Raw genomic sequence first — 25,962 nt, forward strand, 5'->3', positions numbered from 1 at the left:
GTGGAGAAGGGTGAGAAATCTCAGTTAGAAGCAGACTTTGGTTATCAGACTGTGTTTAGCACCTGGAGAGGCATTCAGGGGAGTGCACTTCAGGGAAGGCCAATCCTTCAAAACAGTCTCTTTGTCTGGATTTCTCCCAGTTTGGTCTTTAATGTCTGTCTTCTGGCTAAATATAGCTCAGCCTCCCACCTTCTCATTAACCAGCTCCTCCACTGGGCCTATTAGCCTGGCAAACAAAAAAAGTTTATGGAAAAGAGTTTATAAACATGTTATTGAATCCTGGTGGTACATTTGGGGTATGAACTAGGTTGTTGACATCCTGGGTCCAGACTTGCTTTCTGCTGCCTGCTGCAGTCAGGATGCTGTTGGAGGCTGGGCATAGGAATGGGTGGGATACCCTGAGAGTGGCATGGAAAGGGATGTGGTGATGATGGCTCCAGAGTGATGGGATGCAGCTTCAAGGGCTGTGCAGAGCTGATGTGGCAGGTATCTGAGGGCAACTGAGGCAGGGCTGAGGCATGGAGAGATGAATTTGTGCTGCAGATGCATCAGGGGAAGGTAAAGCATAAAGGTGGTGCCAGCCAGCCTTTAACTGCTGCCTTTTGAGTATAAGCCAAAAAGCTGGGTATTTCAGCCCACAAGGTAAAGATGATTATGGCTCTTGCCCCAAGAGCCTCAGCCACGACGGGTGAAGCCCAGCCCCAGGGATGTCCTTGTTCACTCTCAGAGGCAGAGTTGGAGCCTTGCTTTTCCTGGATCAGATTTCTTGCTTTTGTCACCTGTGTGCCCTGTGGGCATTAGGCATGCAGGAGTTTGCATTTGTACCAGTTCTGTGTCCTCACACATTACCATGTCAGCTGGGTTGCAAATTACTCTCAAAAGAGAGCACAGTTTTCCTTTAGCACCGTGCATAATATTTCAATCTGAAGGTGCAGCGCTGCCTTTACCTTAGCAGAACAGGGTCAGGAACATGGAATCACCTGGATAAGTAAGTGCCTGACCACAGCTGTTCTGATTATCCCCAGTTACAGCCTGGAATATGGATAATTTTTTGGAAAGTGGGAATTTGGAGATCAGGGATGTGATAAATGCAGTATTGGTCCTATTCGGTTTCTGATCTCTCAGGGAAGATTGTACAGTGATGGGCAGGTGGTGACTCCATTGGGCCACTGTGTGGAAAAGGATATTTGCAGGGAAGGAAGATTTGCAGGGTGGTCAGTGCTTTGGGTCTGGTGCAGTCTCTGACCATTTGTGTATACCAGTCAGCACCAGAGGAGCACCAGTCTTTTACCACAGAAGACAAACAAAAATTTCTGTAAATTACATTATCTGTCATCAAATTGCCAATCCAATTAGTGTGTTACAATCAGGACAGAAGGCACAAATACATAAACTTCTAAAATATTTTTATGCAAAAAGTATTCAGGATTCCTGCCCCAGTAAAAGCCCCTGCTTTGCTCTGCATTAAAATTTGGTTTGTTTTATAAGAAACTAAAGATTATGGTGGCCCTGAAGTTGTATTTGTGGGTTTTGTAGTGGTTAGGTAGTTCTCAGAAGAGGATACTGGAAAGTAAGAGACTTGCTGATGTCATTTTTAATTCACCACCAGGACCCAAAAAAAAAAGCTGAGAGAGGTGTTGGTGGCCCTATATAAGGTGCACCTCACCTCCTGCAGAGCACATCAAGAATCACAGCAAGGTAAGGCTCGCAGCCTTTGTGCCTCTCTCGCTTTACCTTGCCCCCTCTCCCTGATGCTAACACTGCTCTCTCTCTCATCAGTGCTGAGTGCTGTAGCTCCAACCTGCTGGAACAGACAACTTTGGATCGTGAGCCATGGCCTCCCTACAGACCTTGACCAAGAGCTTCTCAGGATGGGTCTTCTTCTGCTGCTGTTGCTGTCTCCCTCTTCTTCTCACCAGCCCTCTGCCTCCGAAAGGGGCAGGATTGGCTTCTACCGCCCATCACACCTGCAGGCTCAGCAAGACAAATTTCCAGCAATCCTACATCAGGAATCGCACCTACACCTTGGCTAAAATGGTACAGTAACCCATGTGTCCTTCCTGGTGGGATCTGGGGACCTCCTCTCCTGCCAGTGACCTGGCTTCTCGCCTTCGGCATTCCACTCTCTTTCTCATGTGTTTCTCCAGAAAAAAAAGTGCATTTGCAGTAAGGCAGAGCTTGGGTGTGTGAAGTGGGTATGTTGTCCACTGGTTGTGTAGCCGGGGGAAGCTGCTGCCTCTCCTCCTCCTGCTCCCCAAGAAAAGGCAGCCCCTGGCACAGCACAGCTCCTTCTCTTGAGCAGCTTCTGTTAGACTTGGACAATTGTGAAACAAGAGGTTAAATTTCTCCATTTTGCCCAAGTCCCTTTGAAGCTGGGCCTGCCCGTGACTCCAGGCATGGTCAGGCAGCTCCCCAGGCATCTTACAGTGCTCTGCTTGGGCAGGTTTCGTGGCTGCTCTTACCATGGGTGGGTCCCCCCTGATGTATGCCATTGAGTGCTGCAGCACCTCCCAGCAGCACTGTGGGCCACCATGAGGTCAGCCAACTGCGGCATTTGGTTTAGTCATCATAACCACTATGACATCCGATGCTTAAGAGGGGGACAGGAGTTCAGACTTCTGCTTACTTATTTTCCAGTGATAATGATCTTGAATCTCACCCAATTAAGGGAAAAAACAGACAAAATGCCCAAGTTATCCACCTGTAACAGAATGTCTGTCGTGTCCATTCCTTAATCTCACCCGCACTATTATTGATGAAAAACGTAGGGTTTATCATTCATTTTTAGCTAAGGTTTCCATCCCCACCTGACATTTTCTTTTTGTCCTCTCAGGCCAGGGTCTCAGATGAGGACACGGACAACAGGCTCATTGGGCAGCAGATCTATGTTAATGTCAAGGTAAGTCTTACACCAGGAGTCTGCTCTTTGCATCCTGCTGCAGCACTTATTGATCCCTTGCCATGATTTAACATGACCTCTTACTTGGATACATAGGAAAACAACCGCTGCTACATGATGAAGAGGATTGTGGAGATTGTAGTGAAAGATGTCCTCCTCACCGAGGTCAAGGACCAGTACCCCTACGTTGAGGAGGTGGCACAGTTCTTGGCATCTCTGACCTCCGAGCTGAGCAGATGTGTGAGTAGCATTTGGTTTCTTTTCCCTTCTCATGACTCTTGTTGCTGCTCCTGAATCTCAGAATGTTGCAAACAGCAGAAAAAGGCAGTGATATGAAAGGAAACCTCAATCAAAGATATCAAACTCGAGGTTGATAGAAAGGTGTGAAAAAGAAGAAGAAAAAAAAAAGAACACTGTTGCGTACAGCTGCCAATGTTACGTCTGAATGTTTTCTGTTTTTAGAAATTCTCAGGACACAGGGAGCACATTGAAAAGAACCTGGAAGAAATGAAGAGTAAAATGAAACAGGTACATTTCTCCCCAACATTTAAAAACAGCAGTTCCAAACCTCAGTCATTTAGTTGGATTAAGGCTGACCTAATTATGAAGCAAACTCTGGAGATTATTTAGGAGGTGAAGCCTGCAGGGGCATTAAAGAGGGGATTAGTGATGTTTCCACTTCCAGCCCTCCTTCACTTGTCCTGTTAACTCTCTGCACATATTATGGTAATTTAAACCTTCAGAAGTCAGGTTGCAGGTGACTAGATTTGAATGAGCTAGTTTATACGTTATGGTATAATGACTCTAACAGAACTACTTAAGAGAATAAGGAGACTAAGTTCATTCAGTTTCTGTGACAAGCCTAATTTAAATTTTCTGAGAAATAACAAGACGCTAAAACTTACATTCTGCTCTTTTCTAGTTGGGAGAGAACGGAAAGACTAAAGCCATTGGAGAACTGGATTTACTGTTTGACTACCTAGAAAATGCCTGTACTGATCCCCGAAGAAGGGAGGGAACAAGAAGAAAAACTGAAAGAACTTCAGACCAGGCTTGAAGAGATGTCTCCAAAAAACTCTTGCTGTAACTCAAATTGATTAACTATTGCAGACCACCCTCCCCCCATAGATGCAGTGTATTTTTCACTTGTGCCAAAAATAGCAAACTAAGTGGGCACAGACAGGATGCATACTGCTGTCTTCTTTGAAAATGAAAACTCCAGGGCAGTGTTTGCAGCTCCATTTCAACACAGGGCATTAGTTATTTTCAAAGGCATGCTCCTGTCCTCCTCATCTCCATAGGAACAAGGCACCTGCTTCTGTATTTTATATACTGAGATTTGACACCTATGAATCAACTTTGGTCAAGGTAGGCAAGTGATAGGTAGCCTGGATGTTTTGAGCCTTTTACCTGGAAATGTCTCTTGCGTATGTTGCCCCCTTCTGACCTTTACCTGAAAAGCTGGTATTTCAGACTCAAAAATAATTTTTGTCATTCATATTTAATGGTAACTTATTTTAAGATAATAATTATACAGTACTTTTATTTATATAGATTAATTCAAAAATATCCAAGGAAATGTATTTATGAAGCTGTACCAGCGGGTTTTAAATGAACTATGAAATTAAAACTGCTGTGTGATATTTATATGCAAGTGGATTGTTTTATAAATGCTTACTCTTTAATTTATTATAATAAATATTTTTGTCCTCAAATATTGCCATTTACAGTGCTTTTGTCTTTTACTCAAATGCAAGGGAGTTGAGACATATTGTGCCTGTGGGGCTGCTGGGCCAGTGGCTGTATTCTTGTACCCCGAAAGGATGCAAACTCAGTCTGGGGATGTGTTTCTTCACCATAAGGCTGAAATTTCAACTTATCATGGACCAGGGCTTAGCGGGGAGTGCGTGGGTCAGCCTTTCTTGTGAGGGGTGGTGGGAAAAATAGCATCACTCCTGAGAGTCATTGGTTTGTTTCATTGACTCTCCCTCAGTACACCCATAGACAAGATCCTGTCTTGAACAGCTCCTGGTGAAATGTCCCCAAATTGTCCCCCCTGGGTCGGATGAGATGGAGGCAGTCAGGCAGCAGTTGCTACTGAAAACTCAGTAGAAAGTCAAATCAGGGGTTTGAGAGCACTTCAGAAGAGCAGTGCTTGGTGCCTAGTCTCGATACAAGCTCCCAGACAGAAAAAACATCAAGTCACTGAAGAGCAGTTTAATCCATCAGTATCATGTCCTTCAGCAGTTTCCACTGTGCAAAGAGAAGAGTTGCTCTGGTACAGCCAGGGACACTGGTGGCTGGACCAAGGTTAAAGAGATGAAAAGCATCCAAATAGCGAGAAATTCAGAGGAAATATGTAATAGCGGATTGTCAGCAATGGTGAAAACTAGTTGAGCAAGGCTTTATTATTTATTCATCAGGGCAACAGGCGTCCTGTCCATATATGAAAAAAAATTCTGCACCGTGGATGTCCTCAAACAAAGGACTCCGGGTGCAGTGCAGATAAGGGGGGTGAAGTTTTGCAAACACAGTATATCAGGGACATAAAAATGCAAAAATGCTTGCTAAAAAGATATCTAGAAGACATCTCATGAATAGATACTGTAATATGGGAAAAATGTTGGCAGGAAATCTAGCTTGACTTAGCTTGGTAGCTTCATCAATTAAATTCTAAGAGAAATCAAAGCTAATCCAAAAGTAGTTAGTCTCAACATGCCTTACATCAGCTGTTGAAGTGAGGTGGCATTGAAGTGGGATTGAACTATCCCATGTTGCTTCTGAAGCAGAGCGATTTAAAGATAAAAACGTCCATCCGTACCTAATTTGAACAAGGTTTATATGAACTGAAATGATAACACTTTTTCTGTGGGAACTCTATGCCAGTCTATTCTAGACAGGCATAGATGTAGATCCATCTGGGTGATAGATGCCTGTTACCTGTCAAACTAGATGCAGTCAACATGGTTTACTTTGCCCCACGCCCTCGTTTGCATCTCACAGCATATGAATTGCCTGCTTGCTCACAGTCAAAGCAGAAGTGACCCAACAGTGATAGCCAGCCAGGCTTTGGTACCACATTATAGTGTTGGGGTTTAACCTTTTACTATATTCAGTAGGATATTTATTTTCTTTCTTGTGAGATAAGCAACAATGTTTTCAAGAGCTATTGGCTGACATCCTTTCTCTTATCCCTCAAACCTGCGACAGCTGACTTTGCTGGGAAGCGAAGTTAAGCACCAAATGGGCAATTCATCTCACTGACTTTTGACAGACATGGTTTATCCCCAAGCTAGAGCCGGCTCCCTTAAAATCAATGGAGGACAGTAGGAATTATCTAGGAGTCATTCATCTGATCTACATTAGAGGTTTATAAAGATTGTGCCTTTGGACACAATGACATGACTTTGCCCTAAAAGTACCTGTTTTCTTCCTTGATTATAGAGACTAGACACTAGAACAAATGCTGTTCCTTGTTGATACCATATCTTCACAAATGGATAATTAACTTTTTTCCTTCTTCTACTTGCTTTAGACTCCTCCACATTGACTTGTTGAGCTGTCCTACCCAGAAATGTCAACTCAATCTCTCAAGCTTTCCACGCTGGGGCTAAACCCAGATGAAAACCCATTTTTCCACGAAAATGTAAAAATGAGGTCAACTATTTATTAACTTCTCCAACCTTGAAAACCACCAGCTGAAAGACTCTGCTGTAGAAACGTCATGATCTGGAGCCCTGGAAATGCCACACAGCAAATTTTACAGAATGTCCTTCATAGGTTTTCTAGCAGGGCACGTGTGACTTGTGAGTGTGTGAAGAAGGGTGGGTGATGGTCAGTTTTGAATGGACGAAAGAAGTAGAAGTCGGGGGAGGTTTCCTGTACAACCAGGGGAAATGTCTGGGACAAACAATTACTGACCAAAAGAAAATAAAGGTGTACTTTCAGTCAGGCAAGCTGAATTTCAATTCAGTCAGTAGTTAGAGCTCCAAAAAGGGAAATCGTGCCAAAATGTTTCATTCTGACATATTCTAAATAAAAATATTTCAGTTTTACGCTTCAAAATAGTGTTTTGGTTTAGAATTTCATGTACATTTTCTTTCAAAGGTTGAAAAGAGATTTGAAAGCAAAATGAGCTGTTTCATTTTGAGTTTGACAAGAGCTTTGGGCTGACCCAAAATGATTTTTTTTAGTTTAACTTTTCGGTTGGGTCACCAAAGAGAAACTCTATTGTTCACGCAATTCTAATTTCCGTTGCCCTATTTTCCTTTCCTCGCTATGCCTCCAAGTCATGGACTATTTGTAATTCCCAGAGGTCCTTGGCCTAGCATTGTTGCAGAAGACACCTGCTCCACAACCTTCATCAAAGACACCTCCATTGTAGGGGATGGAGGACCTCTTCCAGAGCAAAAATTCACAGAGCCACCTACTGCCAAATTTTTGTTTTGTTGATTCTTACTCCCCTTTGCTTACAGTAGGTGACCAGAACAGGCACTTTTTTTTGCTACATAGATAACTATAAAACATTTAAACTACCTCTGAAACTTCATATTGTGAAGACAGGGGAGCCCAAAGTATGAATAGAAGTTTCCACATCCTGCTGAGTAAGTATTGGTGACAGTTTAAGAAACGTCTCTTAAATAAATCGCATGGAGTGTTGCTCAGTTATGAGATTTACATATTCAATGTCTGACTAAATACTCCTTAAGTGACCTAGAATAATAGAGGCTTGATATTTCCAATTTGCTGCTGGAAGTATATTCTAGACAATTGTGAAGAGCTGAAGCTATCCTGAGGGTAAACCAGCCGCATATGTTTTATGTCAGCCAGTGCTTTAAAGCACAATTAGCTAAACAATTAGCTGCTTGAAGAAGGTATGGACTACATTGAACAACAGTGAATGCCTGATAGCCTTTTAAGTCATAGCCATCATCAGTACCCAATGGATGGTTGTAAAATTGGTGTAGTCTGGAGCAGAACTGGCCTGCTGATGTGCAGTAGGATTGGCAGAGATACTACAGTCAATCTCAGGCTTATGAATGACACTGCCAGGATAATAACCATGGAAAGAAGGAAAACCTACAATGCAGCTCTGTGGGACCTGAGGAGTCCACTACCCAAGGAGATGTTACATTTTTAGGATGCAACCTCTCACCAGATCCAGACCAGTTTTCTATGCTGTTCAAGAATTCTTAGGAAGTTTGGGTGGGGTAAATTACAAAACGCAAACTACACTAGGGCTGATGGCATATCTAGGGCTTCTTAACACATATCTATTTGTAACACCTTTTTCTTGGTTAACACACAGCTGCAGACCTTATCAGATGAACTGTATGAATTTCACCACTAGCAGAAGTGTTAAATGACTATGTAAATGAAAAGGTTTCTTCCGAAGTCTAGGAAATCACTCTCTCTGTTTTACCTTTAAATTCCAAATCCCTGGCCAAATTCACAGATAACAATTGCTATAATTTAATCTGGATTTCACTGATGAATTGTTTAGAAAAGAAGATATTCCTACATCTTTCCTCTTCTAAGAAGAAATAAAAAAATATTATTTTGAGAAGAAGTGTCCATTTATATTCAGAAAATTAAGTCATGAGACCCAAATGTAAACATTTTTGGGCACGAAGGATTAAGGCACAGCATTAAATTTTCCAAGATCAGGCTATTTTTCTTCGCTAGGATTGAATAAAGAGAAAGGACAAATCTTCTAAACTAAAAACATTTTCTGTTTTGCTCAGAGCAACATGAATAGAAATATTTTGAAAAAATAGACTGAAAAATGTGTCTTTGACTAGCTGACTTGAAACTGTGTTATGATTGTTTCTGCAAGAACCAGTAAGATTCTTCAATGGAAATTGTAACCCTGGTTTCAAACAACTGAATGCCAAATGACATTGCATTCCAAAAGCTGCAAAATTGCACCGATTTAAAGTTTATTTTGTCCTATAGTTTTCCAAAAGAGGGTCACTTCCAACTCCTATACCACATTTAAGGAGTGGTGATGATGTTCATTAAACTGTGGGAAGAATGGGGCAATCCTCTAACTGTGGTAAAGTCTAAAAGCTATGTAATTGTAAAGCTATGTAAGATTGACTTTCTGATTTGTCTTTTGCATTAGACCTTGACATGTAAGGGCTCCCCAATGGATTAGCTCATCATGTATCGGTCCTCCACAGAAGACAGAAAGAAAACTCCTATCAACTTCGAAGTGTATAAGATCAGGCTTGTAGTTTGTGCATGTATCAAGTTAATTGTATTACAAAGAAAAAATGAAAGATTTCAACACAGATGTTAAGATGGAAGTGATGAATTGGACTGCTGTGGTGAAAGATTTGTTCCAGAAAGTACAATGTATTGACACTTATTTGGGAAGCAGAGGCTCCAAAATAAAGATTAGACTCCACTTATCCTTGCAGTGACCTTTTTTTTTTGTTGGTCTAAAACTATCCAGACTTTTTTTTTGGTTAACACTTATCAAACATGTCTCTCAAATTTCTAGTTTGACCAACCTTTCTCCTTTAGCAGTTATCCTTTATAATGTGATTCTTTTCAGTCTTGAATGGTAGAAGAAAATCTCTTTTTCACAAAAAAGGATAACCGAGATTTTAGGTAGATAATCCCAGATTTAGGGATTATCAATTCTGATGCTCATTTTTACTCTGGTAACTCAAAAAGGGAGAATACTTGTTTGTCAAGCACAGCATTTGGCAAACAATATGATTATTCTGTAGGCATTAATTTGTCAACTTCAACACAGTGATCATTGCTCCTGCACGTAACAGATGATTAGTAAATTTAGAAAAGCATCTTACTTTGATGGGACCCTTGTGCGTCTCAGAAAATGCAAGGCAGTTACTTGCACCTGAAATGTCTGGTTTAACTCGACATGTGAAGTTGAAGCCTCCAATCAGGGAGCTGCTCAATCTTGGCATCGTGCTCTCATTTTTAATCTGTCAATGGTTCAGTTGTTACATGACGAGGACTTCTGGGCAGTGACCGGAACACAAAAAAAAAATCAGTGACCAAGACTCTGACCCTGTGAGTTGGTGAAACACCACAAATTTTCCTCATTTTGATAATAGCCTTGTATGAGTCACCTGCCCTAGGTTTGGTGCCAGAAGACTAGCTAGCAAATTCTGAGGTGCTGCCCACAGGTCCCCGCAGTGCCTGTCTCTAGCTCCATCATCAGCAAGGATGTTAGGCAGATGGGGAGAGGTATCCTCTGAGGGTTTGGTCCCATCCATCAGCCCGAGGTGATGAGCACAGATTCAGACATCCAACCTCCAGTGGTCTATGGTTGGGCATGACAAATCCCAGTCATAGACTTCAGGGTGTTATGTTGCTCATGGGTCAAGCTACTAGCAAGAGAAAGAACCAGAAACAAGCAGCTTTGTCTATGCCATTTTACTTTGGAAACCTTTTGGCACTAAGAATGTAAATTTAGATTTCATTTTTAATTTCTTAACTGTTTTCCACTGGTACTTTTTACACTGCTTACAGTTATGAACTTCAGTTTGTGTTGGTAACCCAATGACATTGGAAATGTAGAAATAATACAAATACGTTTTGGTGAGATGAATGTGAGGTTTCTCTGAAAATCGGAAGAAGGGAGCAACTCATCTTTTCTACACTTCTGAAAAGTAAAACAGAGAATTTCTTAGAGTTGTACCATGAAGTTTTGGCTGGGAGGGTTATGTTTAAGCCATAACCTCATTATCAGAACCGAGATAAGAGAGAGGTTGCAGGTTGCAGATTGATAAATTACCTCGTTCTTTGCTGTGTGGTTACAGGAGTATATGATAAATAAAATGTCTGTTTTTCAGAAGTGACAGATTAGTAAAAATAAACCTCAGTATGTTCAGAGGTTTGGGCAGAATTTTCAGACTTGGGATACTATTCAGGTCTTGCTTGCAAGTTTTGAAAGAGGTTGGCTGAATATCAAGGCAACAAATCTGATTTTTATGGAACTGCAAGCTGAATGAGGGGAAATGCACAAGAAAAATCCTCCTTCCCAAGGAAAGGAATTCTCACGTGGAAAAATTTGTTTTCAAATAATCTAATCTAAACCTGGAAATGTGAGGAAACATTTTACAATCCCTGAAGAGCTTATTTGATGTCTGGAATTGGGTCAAAATTCACAAAAGTTTGCAATGAGACTGACAAAAACTTCTCAAATACGTACAAGTACTAAAAATTTTTATTAGCTATGGGGAAAAAGTCATTAAAATCAAGACTGCCATGTGATTTTCCCAGCCTATACAGAGGGGTATAGATTTAACCTTTTTCTGCTTGATGTAACAAATACAAATAACCAGACGAATGATGGCAAAGGAAAATCCTTTTTTTTTTTTAAGCAAATTGTAGCCCTGAAGCTTTGAATTAGACTGGAAGCCTTTTTCCATTGGCTTTTTTTTTTTTTTTTTCTGCTGATAGAAAATGTGTTTTGTGAAGAAATAAATGTTTTTGTTGCTTTTCTATGTAAGTGGTGATTTTCTCCTGGAAATTAACAAACTGGAAAGCTCAGCACTGATATTATATTGTAATAAATATATAGGTTGTTTATTCATGGGTTGTTCACTGGAAACTGTGGGTCTATATTTTAAAAAAATGAAAAGTAGCTCTTTTCATACAGAGAACTTCAACAACTTCCTAATTAGTTTCACTTCACTCCTACAAACATATTAGATGATTTAAACTTTTGTCAGTTACAAAATTAATAGGAAGTATGGTAGTTTGTAAAGTCAATGTTCAGGTCTCTAACTGTAATTTTGCACATAAAGATTTCCTAAAAAACTTTACCAAATCTACGACTATTAAGAGAGCCAATACTTCTACTTTATTTAAGAAACTCTTAAAGAAGGTGTCTGTTAAAAGACTTCTTCCATGATTTAAAACATTGTGGATGTTTTTATGTATTGTGCTACAGACTAAAGAAAGAGTAAAGCCTAAAAATAAGCTTAAGAGTGAAACTTCAGAGAAGCAAGCTATCCAAAATTAGATATAACCAGTACTTTACTTTTCCCTAAGTTTCTAAAATAAATTATGAATAATGTAGGAAATATAAACTTATTATCTCCTTGGTTTCCAGATCTAACCCATATCATCATTAATATCTGCTGAATTAGATTTAATTATTTTAATTGCAATAAGCAATGCTGTCTTTCAGATGGTAACAAAGTTTCCACATCATTTTAATTGGAAAAAGCCCTCAAAACTTCCCTGATCTAAAGTGAAAATCTCAATGCATATTTTGACATGTATCATCTGTTCTTTCTGTACAAGTGCTACTTATATTTTGTGATATTTTATTTTTCTAGAACTTCTAAGAGTCTTTGCAGTACAATCTCTTTTTTATAAATACTGCCAACAAGAAACACAGATTTTACTGCACCCTCAGGTACTTCTCTAGTGGCCTGTGCCACAGGATTTTACTTGCTTTTGGAAAATGAAGCTCTCATAAGTAATTCATTTGGCTTCTATGTCTTCTCTAGCAAAAATGCTCCAGACATGATCATATCCAATAATTAAATAAGTAAATTTTCCACAAAAAAAAGCCCCTACTAATGAGATTCATTGAAAGCAGCACTTCACAAAGTAAACAGATATACAGCGGGAAGTGAAGTCTGGAGACATGAAGGGGTTTTGCCACAAATCTCGCTTGAGAGAAAGAGGTGTCCTGAGAAATGGCTTATCAAGTATTTCCCATTTTACTGTGCATGAGTTCTTGCTGGTGTTCAAAAGTGGCAGGCTAAAACTGATTCAGTTTTCAGCAAACAGAAAACCTTCAGCTCCAAACCAGATGGAAGACCTCAGTTCTTTACTGAAGCTATGGAAATATACTGCAAGCAAATATTTTTAAAATAGGTTTGTTTTTTTTTTTAATGAAAGACTATTATTGCCAATAAAGATCAGCTACAATGATTTTTCTTAATGTGATTTGTTTTGCTGCTTGCTGTTAACAGAGCCATGCCAGCTGAAAGATTCAATGCCAGTATTGTTCACCAATATGTGGTTAGGTTACTTACACCTCTGTATGTCCTGAGTTATTACTGTTGCTTCTGAATACTGTCCAGAAATTCTATTTCACTACTATTTAAAATTACATTTCAAAATTTGTTTCTCACAGGACAGCTGCCTCTGAGCAGTCTGTTCAATTCATGTCTTAAATAATGTTCTTTTCCAACACTAAGAAATCTTTCCAGAATGGAGGCTGTAGTTTTTGCAGCTTCACGATCTTCTAGCCCAGCTCCCAGTTGATGTTACTCATAAGTTGTACAGGTGTACTGTGTTGGCATTGCCAAGATGCTCAGGGATGTCCTGAGTTAGGAGAACAGAGGGGAAAAACCTTTAAAAATTAAATTTGAAAAGAGAGGCAAGAAGGGTGAAAAAAAATCAGGGGGATAGAGAAAACTGAAAAATGTTGCAGCAAGGTAGAAGGAGAGAGAAGCTTTGCAGTATGAGAGTGGTGCCATGCAAACTGACCCACTTCTACCAGCCTAGATGCTGTGGGCATCCTCCTCCCCCAGAACCAGGCCCAGGTTTCCATTCGGTTTGCTTTTTCCTTTTGTAATTTTAGTACAACCTCTTTATAAAGCCATGATGAAATGACAAGAAAAAGCAGGTCACAGACTCTTGATTACTCCTCTATTTTACAACAGAAAAGGAAGGGTTTGGAATAGCCGCCTGCCTACGTGGGCAAGCTGAGCTGTCTGATATTGCTGAGCACATCTCTACACTCCGTAGCAATACTGCCGTACAGGGATTTCCTACTGTGAGTTTGGTGGTAGCAGACAAATGTTTTCTAGAGCGTTTGGGGACTGAATCACTGTCATTACATGAAATCACTTGACTGGTTCATGGGAGTGATGTCAACATGCTTGAACATTTTTTCATATCTCTTTCTTTCATAGTCTCTTTTCTCAAATGCAAGACTAGAAGAATATGACTAGTAAAGGCTGTATACATAAAGGTTTTATGCCAAATTAAGCTCCTTGTCTAGCCATGAAGTGATTACTGATTTTTAATTACACAGCTGGAGACATTTGAAAGGCATCTTGAGATATTCAGGAGGTGCTGAGCATTCTTTCAAAGCAGCTAATCCTCGTTCATAAAAATTACTACTGCTTTGAAAACTTAAACTGTTGTCTATTGTCTGCACACAGAGGAAAATTTTAGTTTTAGTACCTTGGTGATTTCAAACTGGACCCTGAATATATGCTGTACTCTGTCTCTGAAAAGACTCAATGTGCTGAGACCTTCCTATCAGATGGATGAAGTAAAAATAGCTTGACAGACAATTGTTGGACATCTGTCACCAAACTGAAACACAGAACCAGGCCAGTAGCACAGGGAGATCTACCACTTGAACCAGCCTGTGCCGTTTCTTGAAGATGAGAGCAGATTAACAGCATGTTTTATAACAATTTACATTTGAGGCTTACTCAAAAGGTGTTACTCATAAAGTGCAAAGAGATGTAAATGCCCAGAGGAAATGTAATTGGGTTTGGGTTTTTGGGTTGGTTTTTTTTTTTTTTTTTTTTGGTTTGGTTTGTCTTCTTCTAGGTTTGAGTCTGATTTTTGCTTTACTTAATGCACTTACTAAACTTTTATGAAGGTTGACTAAGGCATAGAATGAAAAAATTCTGAGTGTGGTGGAGTTATAACTCTGGTGGTGGAAGGCCACAGAGATAATTAAGGGACTGGAGCATCTTTCATTTGAGGAGAGGCAGCAAGAGTCGGAACTGCTCAGCCTGGAGAAGGGAAGGGTCAGGGAGATCTTGTCAATGTATATAAATACCTGAGCAAGGAGGGTAAAGAAGAGAGCCAGGGTCCTCTCAGTGGTGCCCAGTGACAGGACTAGAGGCAATAGACACAAATTAAAATGCATGAAATCCCATCTGAAACCAATAAGACAGTTTTGTACTGTGAGGGTCACAAAATATTGGCACATGTTGCCCAGAGAGGTTGTGAAGTCCCGTCTTTGGGGATATTCAAAACCTAACTGGACACAGTGTCAGGCAACCAGCTCTAGGTGGGCCTGCTTGAGTAGGAGCGTTGGACAAGATGACGTCCAGAGGTCCCTTTCAACCTCAACCTTTGTTGCTCTTCAACAAAAGCGGTTAGGGAGCACCCAGACAGACTCCCTATCCTACAGGGATACCCCTATCCTATACTGTGGGCGTCATGGGAACAAGCACAGTGGTTTTGTAGTTAGGGATGACAAAGGCACCAGACTGACATTCAGTCCTAGGCATCCAATGTTTTTAGCTTTCTTTACACTGTCACAATTTCAGTTATGTAGGGCATTTTCCTAACCAGAGCAGTGTATGTACAATATTTAAGCAGGAGCTGCTGGTACCATCTGTTCATGTTATTCTGTTGTTCCCTGACTTTTACCGCTGTTGAAGCTGATGACAGTGAATTGTCGGGTGTCTGTGTGCCGAGTTTGCATGGGTAATTTAGGTACCCATATCTGAAAAATAGGCTCATAATAGTTCAGTAACTGTACAAAATTCATAGCAGCTCCAAAGGTTCCTACTATAATAACAGAAAGTTACAAGAAACAGTGTTTAAACACCAGTTGGTATTTTGTGCTTACCTATATACCTATGTTCATTGCAACCATGTTCAAATAATTGCAGAATCCATTTTGGATGCTAGGAGCTGCTCTGCTCCAAACTTCTCTCTCCAATGGAGGCACTAGGGTATCTCGATTTTTTTATGTCCTACAGTAGTATTGTCACCCTCAGTTTTTGGAAAATCTCACTAGACTTCATTGTTACTCGTCAGATTAGCACAAATACTGCAGCTCTCCATGTAGACCCATTATTTTTCAGAAGACGAAAGTGAATTAAACAGAATAAGGGAACAAAAGAAATAGTAAAGAATAGTTTTAAGAGCTAGCGTAACATTAGCAGAAACTAAGCAAATATGAGTAACGTTTATAGGAAGTACACGACTAACTAGTTTCCTAGTTGTACTAACAGGAAATAAACAGAAAATGTGAAAGGTGAGAAGATTCAGAAGTAAGAAACTAGATGAGGCTTTTTATGGATGGAGATCTGAAAGTTTGTCAAAGACAAAACAACCAGTAGATATGATTGTTATCTTAAATGGATTAACGGAACTTTGCAGCAGTGGTAGATGTATCCGTTTATTCTACGTAGATCAGAAGAATTTAATATTAATAATATCTACTGAACTCATATAGATCGAGACAATTCCATGGTTCACAATAAGGCGGTGAAGAAAGGATCTTCTCCAGGCTGGTGGTCTCATGCACTCATGTGGAACATAGGTCACACGCAACCTTCTTGGAAACTTGGTCCCTAGCCAGGGTAAAACAGGCAAGATTTTCTTCAATAACAAATTGGCTACTCTGTTAGCTTTTCTTATTCTGTTTTCTTAGTTATTTTCTCTCTTTCATTCTCATGATCACAAACTTTATACATTTAGTATTGATATAACACATGAACTTTGCCTGTGTTACCAGTATTCTATTGTTCCTTAAATATTCATTGATACTGTACATCTAAAATATTCTGTATGGAGAGAACACATTTCCTTTGGGACAGGCTTCTTGAACTCCTGTGGTTCCTAGCCTAGGTCTGGAAGTCAATATGCTTGGTGATGTGTTGTTGTCCTCAGACTGGCTTTGGATATATCAGTTCCACTGTCCATAAAAAGCTTCGGAGGTCGTTTCTACATTGCTAAAAAGGCTGGAGTCCCTGAATTCATCTCTTCCTCCGCTTCATATAACTTTGAAATACTGAATAATACTGGTTCTTTGGTATTCTGTATTATCTATACCATAATGAAGTCTGAGCTCCAAAGTGGCACTAAAACCCAGTGTACAAAGTGCTACACAAGACACCAAAAGAAAAGACTATCTTTGTTCTGAAGAAGTGACAGATGAGAAAGTTAAAGAATATTGGCTATTCTCTGACTAGTAATTAAGTCAGCATATCAAAAAGCGTGGAAGTGTAACCAATTTTACAGGAAAATGGTATTAAATGGTACCTGCCATTCTTCTATGACAGGAAAGATAGGAAACCTCTTTTTTCTTTTATTTTTTATTTTTCAATTTTTTAAATATGGCCACTGTACATCTGCATCTGTCTGTATCCTTTTACACCACTCAGTTAAAAAGTTAACCAATTCAGTAAGATGTCTCCTGATTCATGTGCAGAGGTCTCTGGAGCCCAATGCAACAGTGTCAATGTTATAGCCCCCTAATCATGGTGATGGGAGCACACAGAACAGACAAAATGAAACCTATGAGCTCAAGGGTTTTCCAGCAAGATCAGAACTCTCAGAGATGTGGAAAATTATTGATTTTCTTGTGAAAAGCCATTACAGACTGGCTACATGACCCATTTATTCCGTTTAGAGGAAAACTGTTGACAAGGGAGTACCAGACGTTGGGGAACGCAAGGCAGTTTTACATTCTGACTCTATTCTTGCTATCATCTGAGATCCTCTTCTAGGAACAAACTAGGAATAAATGGCTGATCTGCTGTCCACATACCTTGTATGCTGAGGTTTAGTGCAACTCATCTGGTAATCCTGACAACATTTAGAAAATTTAAGTACAGACCACAGTTCAAATGAGCACTAAAATGCACATAGGGCCTCAGGTCTCCACCCTCTCCACTTTTCAGAAGTCTAAGCTCTCCTCCCCTTGTTGGTTCTCTTTGTCTCTGGACCCCATCAGCACTTCAGTGCTGGTGCTGCTACTGGGATGTATGGATGGTCCTGTGGAAAAATGCATTTCCCAGAACTGTTACAGGTGGATACTTTAAGCTGGTTGTGAGTCTGTCTTGGCCTGGTGGCTGCGTTTGTTTGTGCAAATGGTCAGTGGCCACTTACAGTGGGATCAAGGCTGGATGAATTTATTATCTAGCTCATCTCACCCTTCTTCCTCCCAAAGCCAGCTCATGTCCCTGGCATGGGTGTACTGGGGGTGCCATAGAGGGGCATACAGCTCTTCCACTGGCTCTGGCAACTCCAGGTCCCTTTAAGTGGTATCAGTTGTAGTTTAAATAATTTTCTCTGATCTGTTTAAGCCCTTCTGTGTCACTCTTGAAATATTAAAGGAGTAAAACCCTCCATTCTGGCTGAACATTTCAGGAGCTTGCTTTTACTTCCAACAAAAATGATATCACTGTAGGCTGAAGTATTGCTATGCTGGACCGAAAACTGCTTTCTCCCTCTTCTTGCATACACCCTCAGTAGGGTTGAGGACAGGCTGAGAACATTGGGGTTGGTCAGCCTGGATAAGAGAAGTCTCTGAGGAGACCTTATTGCAGCCTTTCAGTACATAAAGGGGGCCTACAGGAAAGATGGGGACAAACTTTTTAGTAGGGCCTGTTGTGATAGGACAAGGGGTAATGGCTTTAAACTAAAAGAAGGAAGATTTAGACTAGATATAAGGAAGAAATTTGTTACAATGAAGGCGGTGAAACACCAGAAGAGGTTTCCCAGAGAGGTGGTAGATGCCCCATCCCTGGAAACATTCCAGGTCAGGCTGAACAGGGCTCTGAGCAGCCTGATCTAGTTGAAGATGTCCCTGCTCATTGCAGGGGGCTTGGACTAGATGACTTTTAAAGATCCCTTGCAACCCAAACTATTCCATGATTCTATGATTCTTTGACTCTATGACTTGGTTGTCTCAGAAACAGGACAGACACAGACTGCCCAATCTCGGAGTAACTCTGTGGAAGAATGATCATCTGGTTCTACGGTTTTACTTTTACCGCCTCCATGGTGGGCATACTGCGACCTTGCACATTATTTCTGCTCATGAGGCAACTTGATAGCTAGGCATGCCCCAGTCCTTGAACAGACCCCTCCCTGGAGTCTTCCCTTGTACACTAAACAGCCTTCTGCTTCTACTGGAGCAGATCCTGCACTGGCAAAAGACTAGTTCCAATGATTAAAACAGGCAGCAAACTCATTTGCTACTAACTGCTGTACCCCTGAAAAAAAACACTTCTCAAAGACTGGACAGTGAAGTTTTCAAGGCAGTGCAGTCCAACTTCTTTATAGATAACTGATTTTCTAATGCTTCTTAGGGAAAATTAGCAAAGATTTCTTTCTCTCCGGGCTACTACCTTTCAGAAAAGTGCTTCTATAAGGCTTTGTGGAAAAATCAGAAAAAATTTCACACATTCGGTATACTTTGTTACGAAACCAAACTAACCACCTCAACTACTTTTTCCTCATTTGACCAGCACTTAAATGAAAGAAGACTTCTCACATGAGAGGGAAGGTCTTCTTTCTTGGAAACCTTGACCCTGCTGCCAGTAAATATGGAGATATCGTTTAGAAAAACGTCACAGATGATTGTGGTCAAATTTTTTGAAAGTGGAGCAAGATGTATAAAAAAGCACAGCAACAATACTGATCAGCCAGCATACGAGCAATAGGTTATCTATGTGAGCATCTCAGAGCAGAAGCTGCTTTGAGGGTTAACAAAATTAGGTTAACCTCTGTCATCTAACCAGTCTTGCTGTATCACATACTCTGCTGTGACTGTAGAGGCACGAAGATTTGGGAGCGAAGATGAAAGTATATTCTATTTTCAGATCTGGGCGTTTTTTGGTTCTGCTCTGTCTTTTCGCTGTGGAAGGCAAAAAGTCACCTACAGGAAAGCATACCTGCCGAAAAGGACTCCTCTCCCAAGTGACAGAGAACCTGTATATCAAGGCAACTAGTTTAAAATCATCTGTTCCTGTAAGTTGATCCCACTAGTTGAAAAGTTTATTTTATTTATAGATGTTTCTTTACCAGCTTCATTACTGAGCACCTGGAAACTTTTTTTCTACAGTCCTGAGAGACAGGGTAATGTTGCTACTCGTTTTGCAAAGATGGGAAAAGAGAAGATGCATAGAGAGTTGGGATGAGTTTGCTAAGGAGTTTGCCATGGAAGAAGTTTGTACCTAGGTTGGGATTTGAACACAGGTTTGCTGAGTCCTTATCCTACATCTGAATGAGATGATGATGATTACTACTAAGTTTTGTACAAACCAGACTTAAAACTGTCTCCCTTCCTCTGCTTAGGTTAATTAATACTAGCACATTGCATTTTACAGAAGGATCTCATCAAGAACACAAGACTGCTTAAAAAGACAACAAAAATACTGTTTATGGTAAGATTTATACTACTGGTTTTCCATTTTCTTGCTTTGATTTTATTTTGGTCAGTAGAGATAAGAATGTGTGATCAAAAGGAATGACAGCCAACACAAAAATCACTTGTGTTTAACTGGGAAGGACATTATATTTATCAGAGTTGCGCATTTAATGAAGTCCTTTGCTTAGAGGAAGAGTGGTATCTCTGCCGCATAGGAAGGGATTTTCCCCTGGACATGAGGGGATAGTTGAGCGTGAAATGGGGAGAAAGAGGTGGATTTAGAAAGCCTGGCTGGAGGCACTTCTCTCTAGGTGGTGCTCTGCCGGGAGACTTAATGTAAGGGTGTTTGCTGTTTGCAGAGGAGGGTGCTTGTGGCAGCACTTGCTCCTCCTGTGTGCAGCTGGCTGTGTATGATCCTCCCCAGCAATGCTTTTCAGGCTCCATTCACATGAGGGCCAGGGCCACAGCCACCACCCCAGCAGCTGAGGCACCTTCTGCTGAGGGTGTGCGGTACTGCGGTTGTCCCAGGGATGCTGCAGAGCAGCTGGGACACCCAAGGAGCTGCTTTGGGCTTTGACCTCTGCAGGTGCACTGGAAGAGGGAGATCAGAGATTCAACATGGGAGTGAGACACTAAACTTGCGGTGCCTATTTGTAAGTGACTACAAGGGTGCGAGACATTTTAGCTTCCTTAACACAGAGATCTAGTCAGCAGGACCAACTGAGTCAGTTTATCCTTAAGTAGGATACTCCCCTGGATCTCATTGATTACCTGGGGAGTGAAGGATCCTCACTTGCCTGTGGGACCTACACATGAACACCTGCATTTGGGCAGCTTAATCTGTAGCTGCATTGCCCTCCTTTTGGGAATTTCACACCTGATACTTGGTTTCATTGCCTAAAAATAGGCATATAGCCATTTGAAATACCTTTGGGTATCCAAGAGATCCCACAGGCCAGGCAGATATGACACAGCATGTAGAGGATGACTGATCTCTTCTGGAGCAGCAGTTAGGGATGGATGGAATACCCTACAGCATCTCGAATGGTATGGGACACTGACATGGAGGAATGAGACAACGACATCCACAATGAATCCTACAATTTGGTCAAGATGGTCTGACTTAACTCCCCAATTTATCTTCCATTTATTCTTTGTGTGTTAAATAGATTTGTTGCTGTCACTTCTGTTCATGGAGGTCTTACCAATACTCCTTTGGCTGCCAGCAGAGCATCCTCCAGCCTTTCCTTCAGAAATCACAGGGGTTCATTGAGCTGTTTAAAAAAAAGGGAAGCAATCCAATGGGATACTGAAATTCATTAAATATTTTTTATTGATTGTATGCTTTCTAAACACTCATACTTTTACAAGGCTGAAGTTTTAGGTTAAAGTTCGCTTGTGAGGTTTTCTTTTGTTTTCAGACAAACTGCAGTGTTCGAGATCAGCTCCTCTCCTTCTACATGAAAAATGTTTTCGGTCATCTTGGAGTAGGAAGTGACAAGTTGTACATTATTAGTGCCTTCCAGGTCCTGCAAGAGAACATGAACACCTGCGTGAGTATATTCCTGGGACCCAAACTGTGTCCATCTGAAAGGATAGGGAAGGGCTCTATCACAGTTTTTCAGCAGATAGAGAGGGTGATTCAGAGTCACGGTGTGTCCCACATCCCAGAGGACCTGACTTCCCAAGGGCTTCCCTGCTGGGGCCGAGGAAGTTTAACACCACTCATTTCCTCCCAGTGTGAGCTTGCAGGGAGCGGACAAGGTGGTGGAGATACCATGGAGACAAGCCACTTCCCTGCTGATGATGTTGCCTTCTGCTGCCCTCTCAGCACCAAAGCTGCAAAGAGACAGGGTAATCACAGGGAGAAATGTGGCTTTTTATGTTTCTGTGGTGTAACACTGGTTATGTTTTCCTTCTTCAGCAGCCTACCCACTGGATGTGTGTAATCTTTACTCACTTGTCATCTCTGCTCCACCATACTGAATTTTGAAAGAGCCAGTGGTGTCTCATGAGTAAGCAGAGACTGCAATTATAAAGCACATTGGAGCAGTTTCCATGTGTTGGCTATGCCTGCAGTGAGAGGAGCTGGTCAGGGAATGATGCTACCAACAAAAGGTCCCTAGAGAGGATCCAGCTGTCCCAGGGAGGAGGAACTTTTACGAACATTTTTGTCATCATCCCCCTCTGTAGATAACTACAGGACAGCAGTTAAAACACACTTTTGTCCATGAAAATATGCATACTAACATACTGTGATGCTAAGATGACAGTGTCACTTGTAAGTCATTTCTCTTCTTGTCTTATTTTTAAGGGTAGATGAATAACCACAGGGCGTGCCTTAAAATTTTATGTCCTATGGCTATTTTTTTTCTCCCCTAAACCTGCAGCTCCCACAAGCCACACTGTCCCCAAAAGTGGAGTGTGACTTATGGTGAAATATAACCATGGACATTCAGTCTATAGTAATTTTAAAAAGTGAGGGCAGCATGAGAAATCAATGAAATGTTGAGGAATTAAAACTTTGTCTAATCTGAATTGTATGGTAGCATGACAGTAAAGGACATTGGTTCTACATGCAGACAAATATTTGCAATGCAAAAGCAAGCAGCTTCAGAGGTGTCTTTGCAGAGTTATAGCTCAGAACACAAATGGAATATCTGTAAAATTATTTGTAAAAAATATCAATAGGAGAAAACTCCACCAGCTTTCAGGTTCTGCATTTAAAACCATGCTAAACAGTTGCCATTTACAGTCATTATTCACAGCATTCAACACTTCAGATAACTTCTGTGGTTATGTGTCTGTCTAAAATTCCAGATATTGTATGCTATAATATACTTTACAGAGATTTCATTCTTGTCTGGAAAAGCAATTACACTCCATACAAATGCCAGTACATGCTGAAGAGTTCAGACTGTCAACCGTGACTGAATTTAGAATATCAGTTTTCTGAAACACCATCAGTGACTGGAGCTTGCTGTATAACTAATACATTTGCTCTTGTGCTGTATAGAGACAAAATCCTCCAGATTTCTCAAAGCTCTTACATTTTGTTTTCATAATTAGCGCCAGTGTTTTACCCAACACTAGTCTAAACATAACAATTTACATTTCTGGATCTCAGAAAATACTGGTAGGAGACAAAAGGCCTCCTCTGGTAATAGAAAAGCAATAGCTCTTTAGAAATTACGGCTTATCATGACTTTCTAGGAAATGAACATTTTTTAAAGTATGTGTATTAAATCAAAGCCAACAATAAAAAAACATGTGAAAGAATAATAGAAACTGTGAACAGAATGAAAGTAATGGATCGTTTGCTAATAACAAATTTGGGGTTTCTCCATTATATTATTCCTCAATAAATGAGCAAACTCATTCATCCATCTACGCAAGCTCTTTAATTTTTATTATCTTGTCGAGTTATAAGATGTTTATCAGAAGGAACTTCCACCATGGCAACATATTTATGTAATGAATTAGTTACCTTTCAAGGATAAAGTTCTTTACACAATTGAGGGTAACAGTTATAGCTCTATATACATATCTACCCTATGGTCTTTTGTAAACTTGGGCTCTAATTTGGCCAGCTAGAGGCATGCATGATATTTAAAACCCCTAACATTTGCCTCCAAACCACTTCCAAAGACTTTGTACTATATGATTATTACAGTTCTCACCCTGATAGTTCTTATTTTGTCCAAACAAGGAAACATTAATATTTTCCAATGATTTAGGAGCCTGAGTCCTGGTTTTCAAAAACAAATAGGTACTGAAATCTCTAAATCCTTTTTCTGCAGTGAAATCAGGCTCTTTTATTTAGGGTATGACTGCACAGTAAACAGAACAGATATTTTTCGTTGGATACTGGGAGCACTGACCTGAAGCATCACTGACCTCATCACAAGCCTGTTTACTTGCTCATGTACCCTACTGAGTTGGCGACATTGCCAAGAACAGTACGAAGTTGCTTCTGAAGTCGGATTTATGTTCCTACATCAGTAGCAGATTAGTGAAGTATTTGAGTGGAATGTGGAAAGGCAATAAATTCACTGCAGGATTTTTAATCATTGCTCTGTCATCATAGGCAGAGTTTGTAGACCTCTAGCAGACATTGCAGCATTGCTCGCAATGAGCAATGAGCTTGCTTGCTCATTTGTTAACTTGCTCTTTATGCAGGAAGAACAGAGTTTGCAATGTATATTACTACTCAAGCCACCATAGTCATTTAAGGTCAGTTCTGCTACCAAATTATTTCTGTGGAAATCAGCATCATGCAAGCTGACCTTAAAAAAAAAAAAAAAAAAAGAAGCAAAAAAAAGTCCCAAGTCAAAAAGAACTGCCCAGTTAGAAGATTTTTAAAAGCTTACAAATAAGAGTTGCTTTCATTTACACTTTCATCCTGCAAGTTGACTTGAAAGAGAAAATGTTTGTTGCTCCTTTTTAAAACCTCTGTGTGAGGTAGAAAGAAGGACTGACCATCCATTTCAGCAGTCACCTCTTTTCATATAAATTGAAGACCTTTGCCTTTTGCCTTTTCAAACATGTTGTCCTTGTTTGTAGTTTGCAAAACAACAAATTTTTACATTTTTTCCCTGAAAGAATGATTCTTCCCTTGGGAAAGCCCCGAGAGCTGGTGAGTCAGCAACCTGTGTTGCTCAGAAAAATCATCCAGGGAGCTCCAAAAAACCCGAGGCATACCAGTTTTGGCCATCTAGCACTGGTTGGTCTGAGCTGGGCAGTGAGGAGAGGGCTGAGCCCAGTGGCTTCCCCGGTGCTCCCGCTGCTGGTGGTCCTCTGGGACAGAGCACCAGCCCACCGACACTGTCAGTCGTGCCCTGGCTGGCTGGGTTAAACCTGGGGCGCAGCCTTCAGGTCCTGTAGGATGAATTGGTCTACTCTTTCCTTCCTAAAATCAGCTTCCAACTCAAATCTTATAGTGATAACACAGTCCTGTGTCTCTGATATCACAGCGGGGGTAGAGGGACGCCAGAACTTGCAAGTAAGACATTGCTGAATGGTTTGGGTGGGATATCTGGGAGCTGGGTAGGATCTTGCTGGCAAAACTCCCAGTGATCTTAAGGGAAACAGCTTGACAGAAGAGAGCAGGATTAGCCTGTAATTAGCCAGACAATAGAGAAATGAGCAGGAAAATAGGGGGAAGTATAAACCAACTTTATAAACATATTTGAAGGATTTGCAGAAATGTGCGAAATTGCCCTCCGTACTTTGCAAAGGTCTTTGACCCTTGCCTTCTCTGAAGGTTCAAATTTAAAGGACCTTGAATCTTAGAGCTACAAAAGCTGTAACTGTGACTGATATAAAGATCCCTGAGATAAGTAGAAAATGTTTACTAAGGCTTAGTGGTACTCATATTACATTTTTTTATGCTGTGAACTCAACCTGCCAGGAAGCACACAAGTAAAATAACATATTTGTGGTAGCAGGAGATGCTGAAATGATGCTGAGCTCACACATTTTACTAGTAGTCCTATGGTGCCACACTGTGGGTTGGACTCTTCCTCATTACTATGTCTTCTCACCAGCGTCTTTGCTGCAACAAGTGTGGTTTCTTTTGGTTTCTTTTCATCCCTTCAGCTTCCATGTGCTCCGTCCACAAGGTTAACTTCTGCAGTCAAAAAATTAAAGAAAACATTTCTTAAGGTAAGAGCAGGAGGCCTGGCTCCCAGCTGCGGTGTTCAAGGGCTGCGGGTGTTTTTTTTCCTAATGTCTGTATTTTCTTCACAGCTTGGAGAGAAGGGAATCTACAAGGCCATCAATGAGCTGGATATTCTCCTTCCCTGGATTCAGGCCTACATACAAACCATCATATGAAGAATGAGGAAGCGACAGAAAACACGCTGCTTCTGTGCTATGGACAGATCCTTACCCAAAAGGCCTGAAAATCGACCGAGAGCTGGAC

General features: G+C 40.8%; 2 protein-coding genes across 2 annotated transcripts; both read left to right on the plus strand.

Moving 5' to 3' along the window:
• Positions 1-1,833: 1,833 nt before the first annotated feature.
• On the plus strand, positions 1,834-3,934 carry IL22 (interleukin 22). Its single transcript, XM_074144226.1, is given in 6 exon segments — positions 1,834-2,037; positions 2,834-2,899; positions 2,996-3,139; positions 3,362-3,427; positions 3,822-3,897; positions 3,900-3,934. Coding segments are annotated over 6 exon segments (591 nt in total).
• A 15,534-nt stretch (positions 3,935-19,468) lies between these two features.
• Positions 19,469-25,874, plus strand: IL26 (interleukin 26). Its single transcript, XM_074163132.1, has 5 exons — positions 19,469-19,639; positions 19,999-20,055; positions 21,461-21,592; positions 25,638-25,703; positions 25,788-25,874. The coding sequence occupies exons 1-5, from the start codon at positions 19,469-19,471 to the stop codon at positions 25,872-25,874; spliced, it is 513 nt and encodes a 170-aa protein (XP_074019233.1).
• Positions 25,875-25,962: the final 88 nt, after the last annotated feature.

This window comes from Numenius arquata, chromosome 2, assembly GCF_964106895.1.
Source record: "Numenius arquata chromosome 2, bNumArq3.hap1.1, whole genome shotgun sequence".
Taxonomy (NCBI): domain Eukaryota; kingdom Metazoa; phylum Chordata; class Aves; order Charadriiformes; family Scolopacidae; genus Numenius; species Numenius arquata.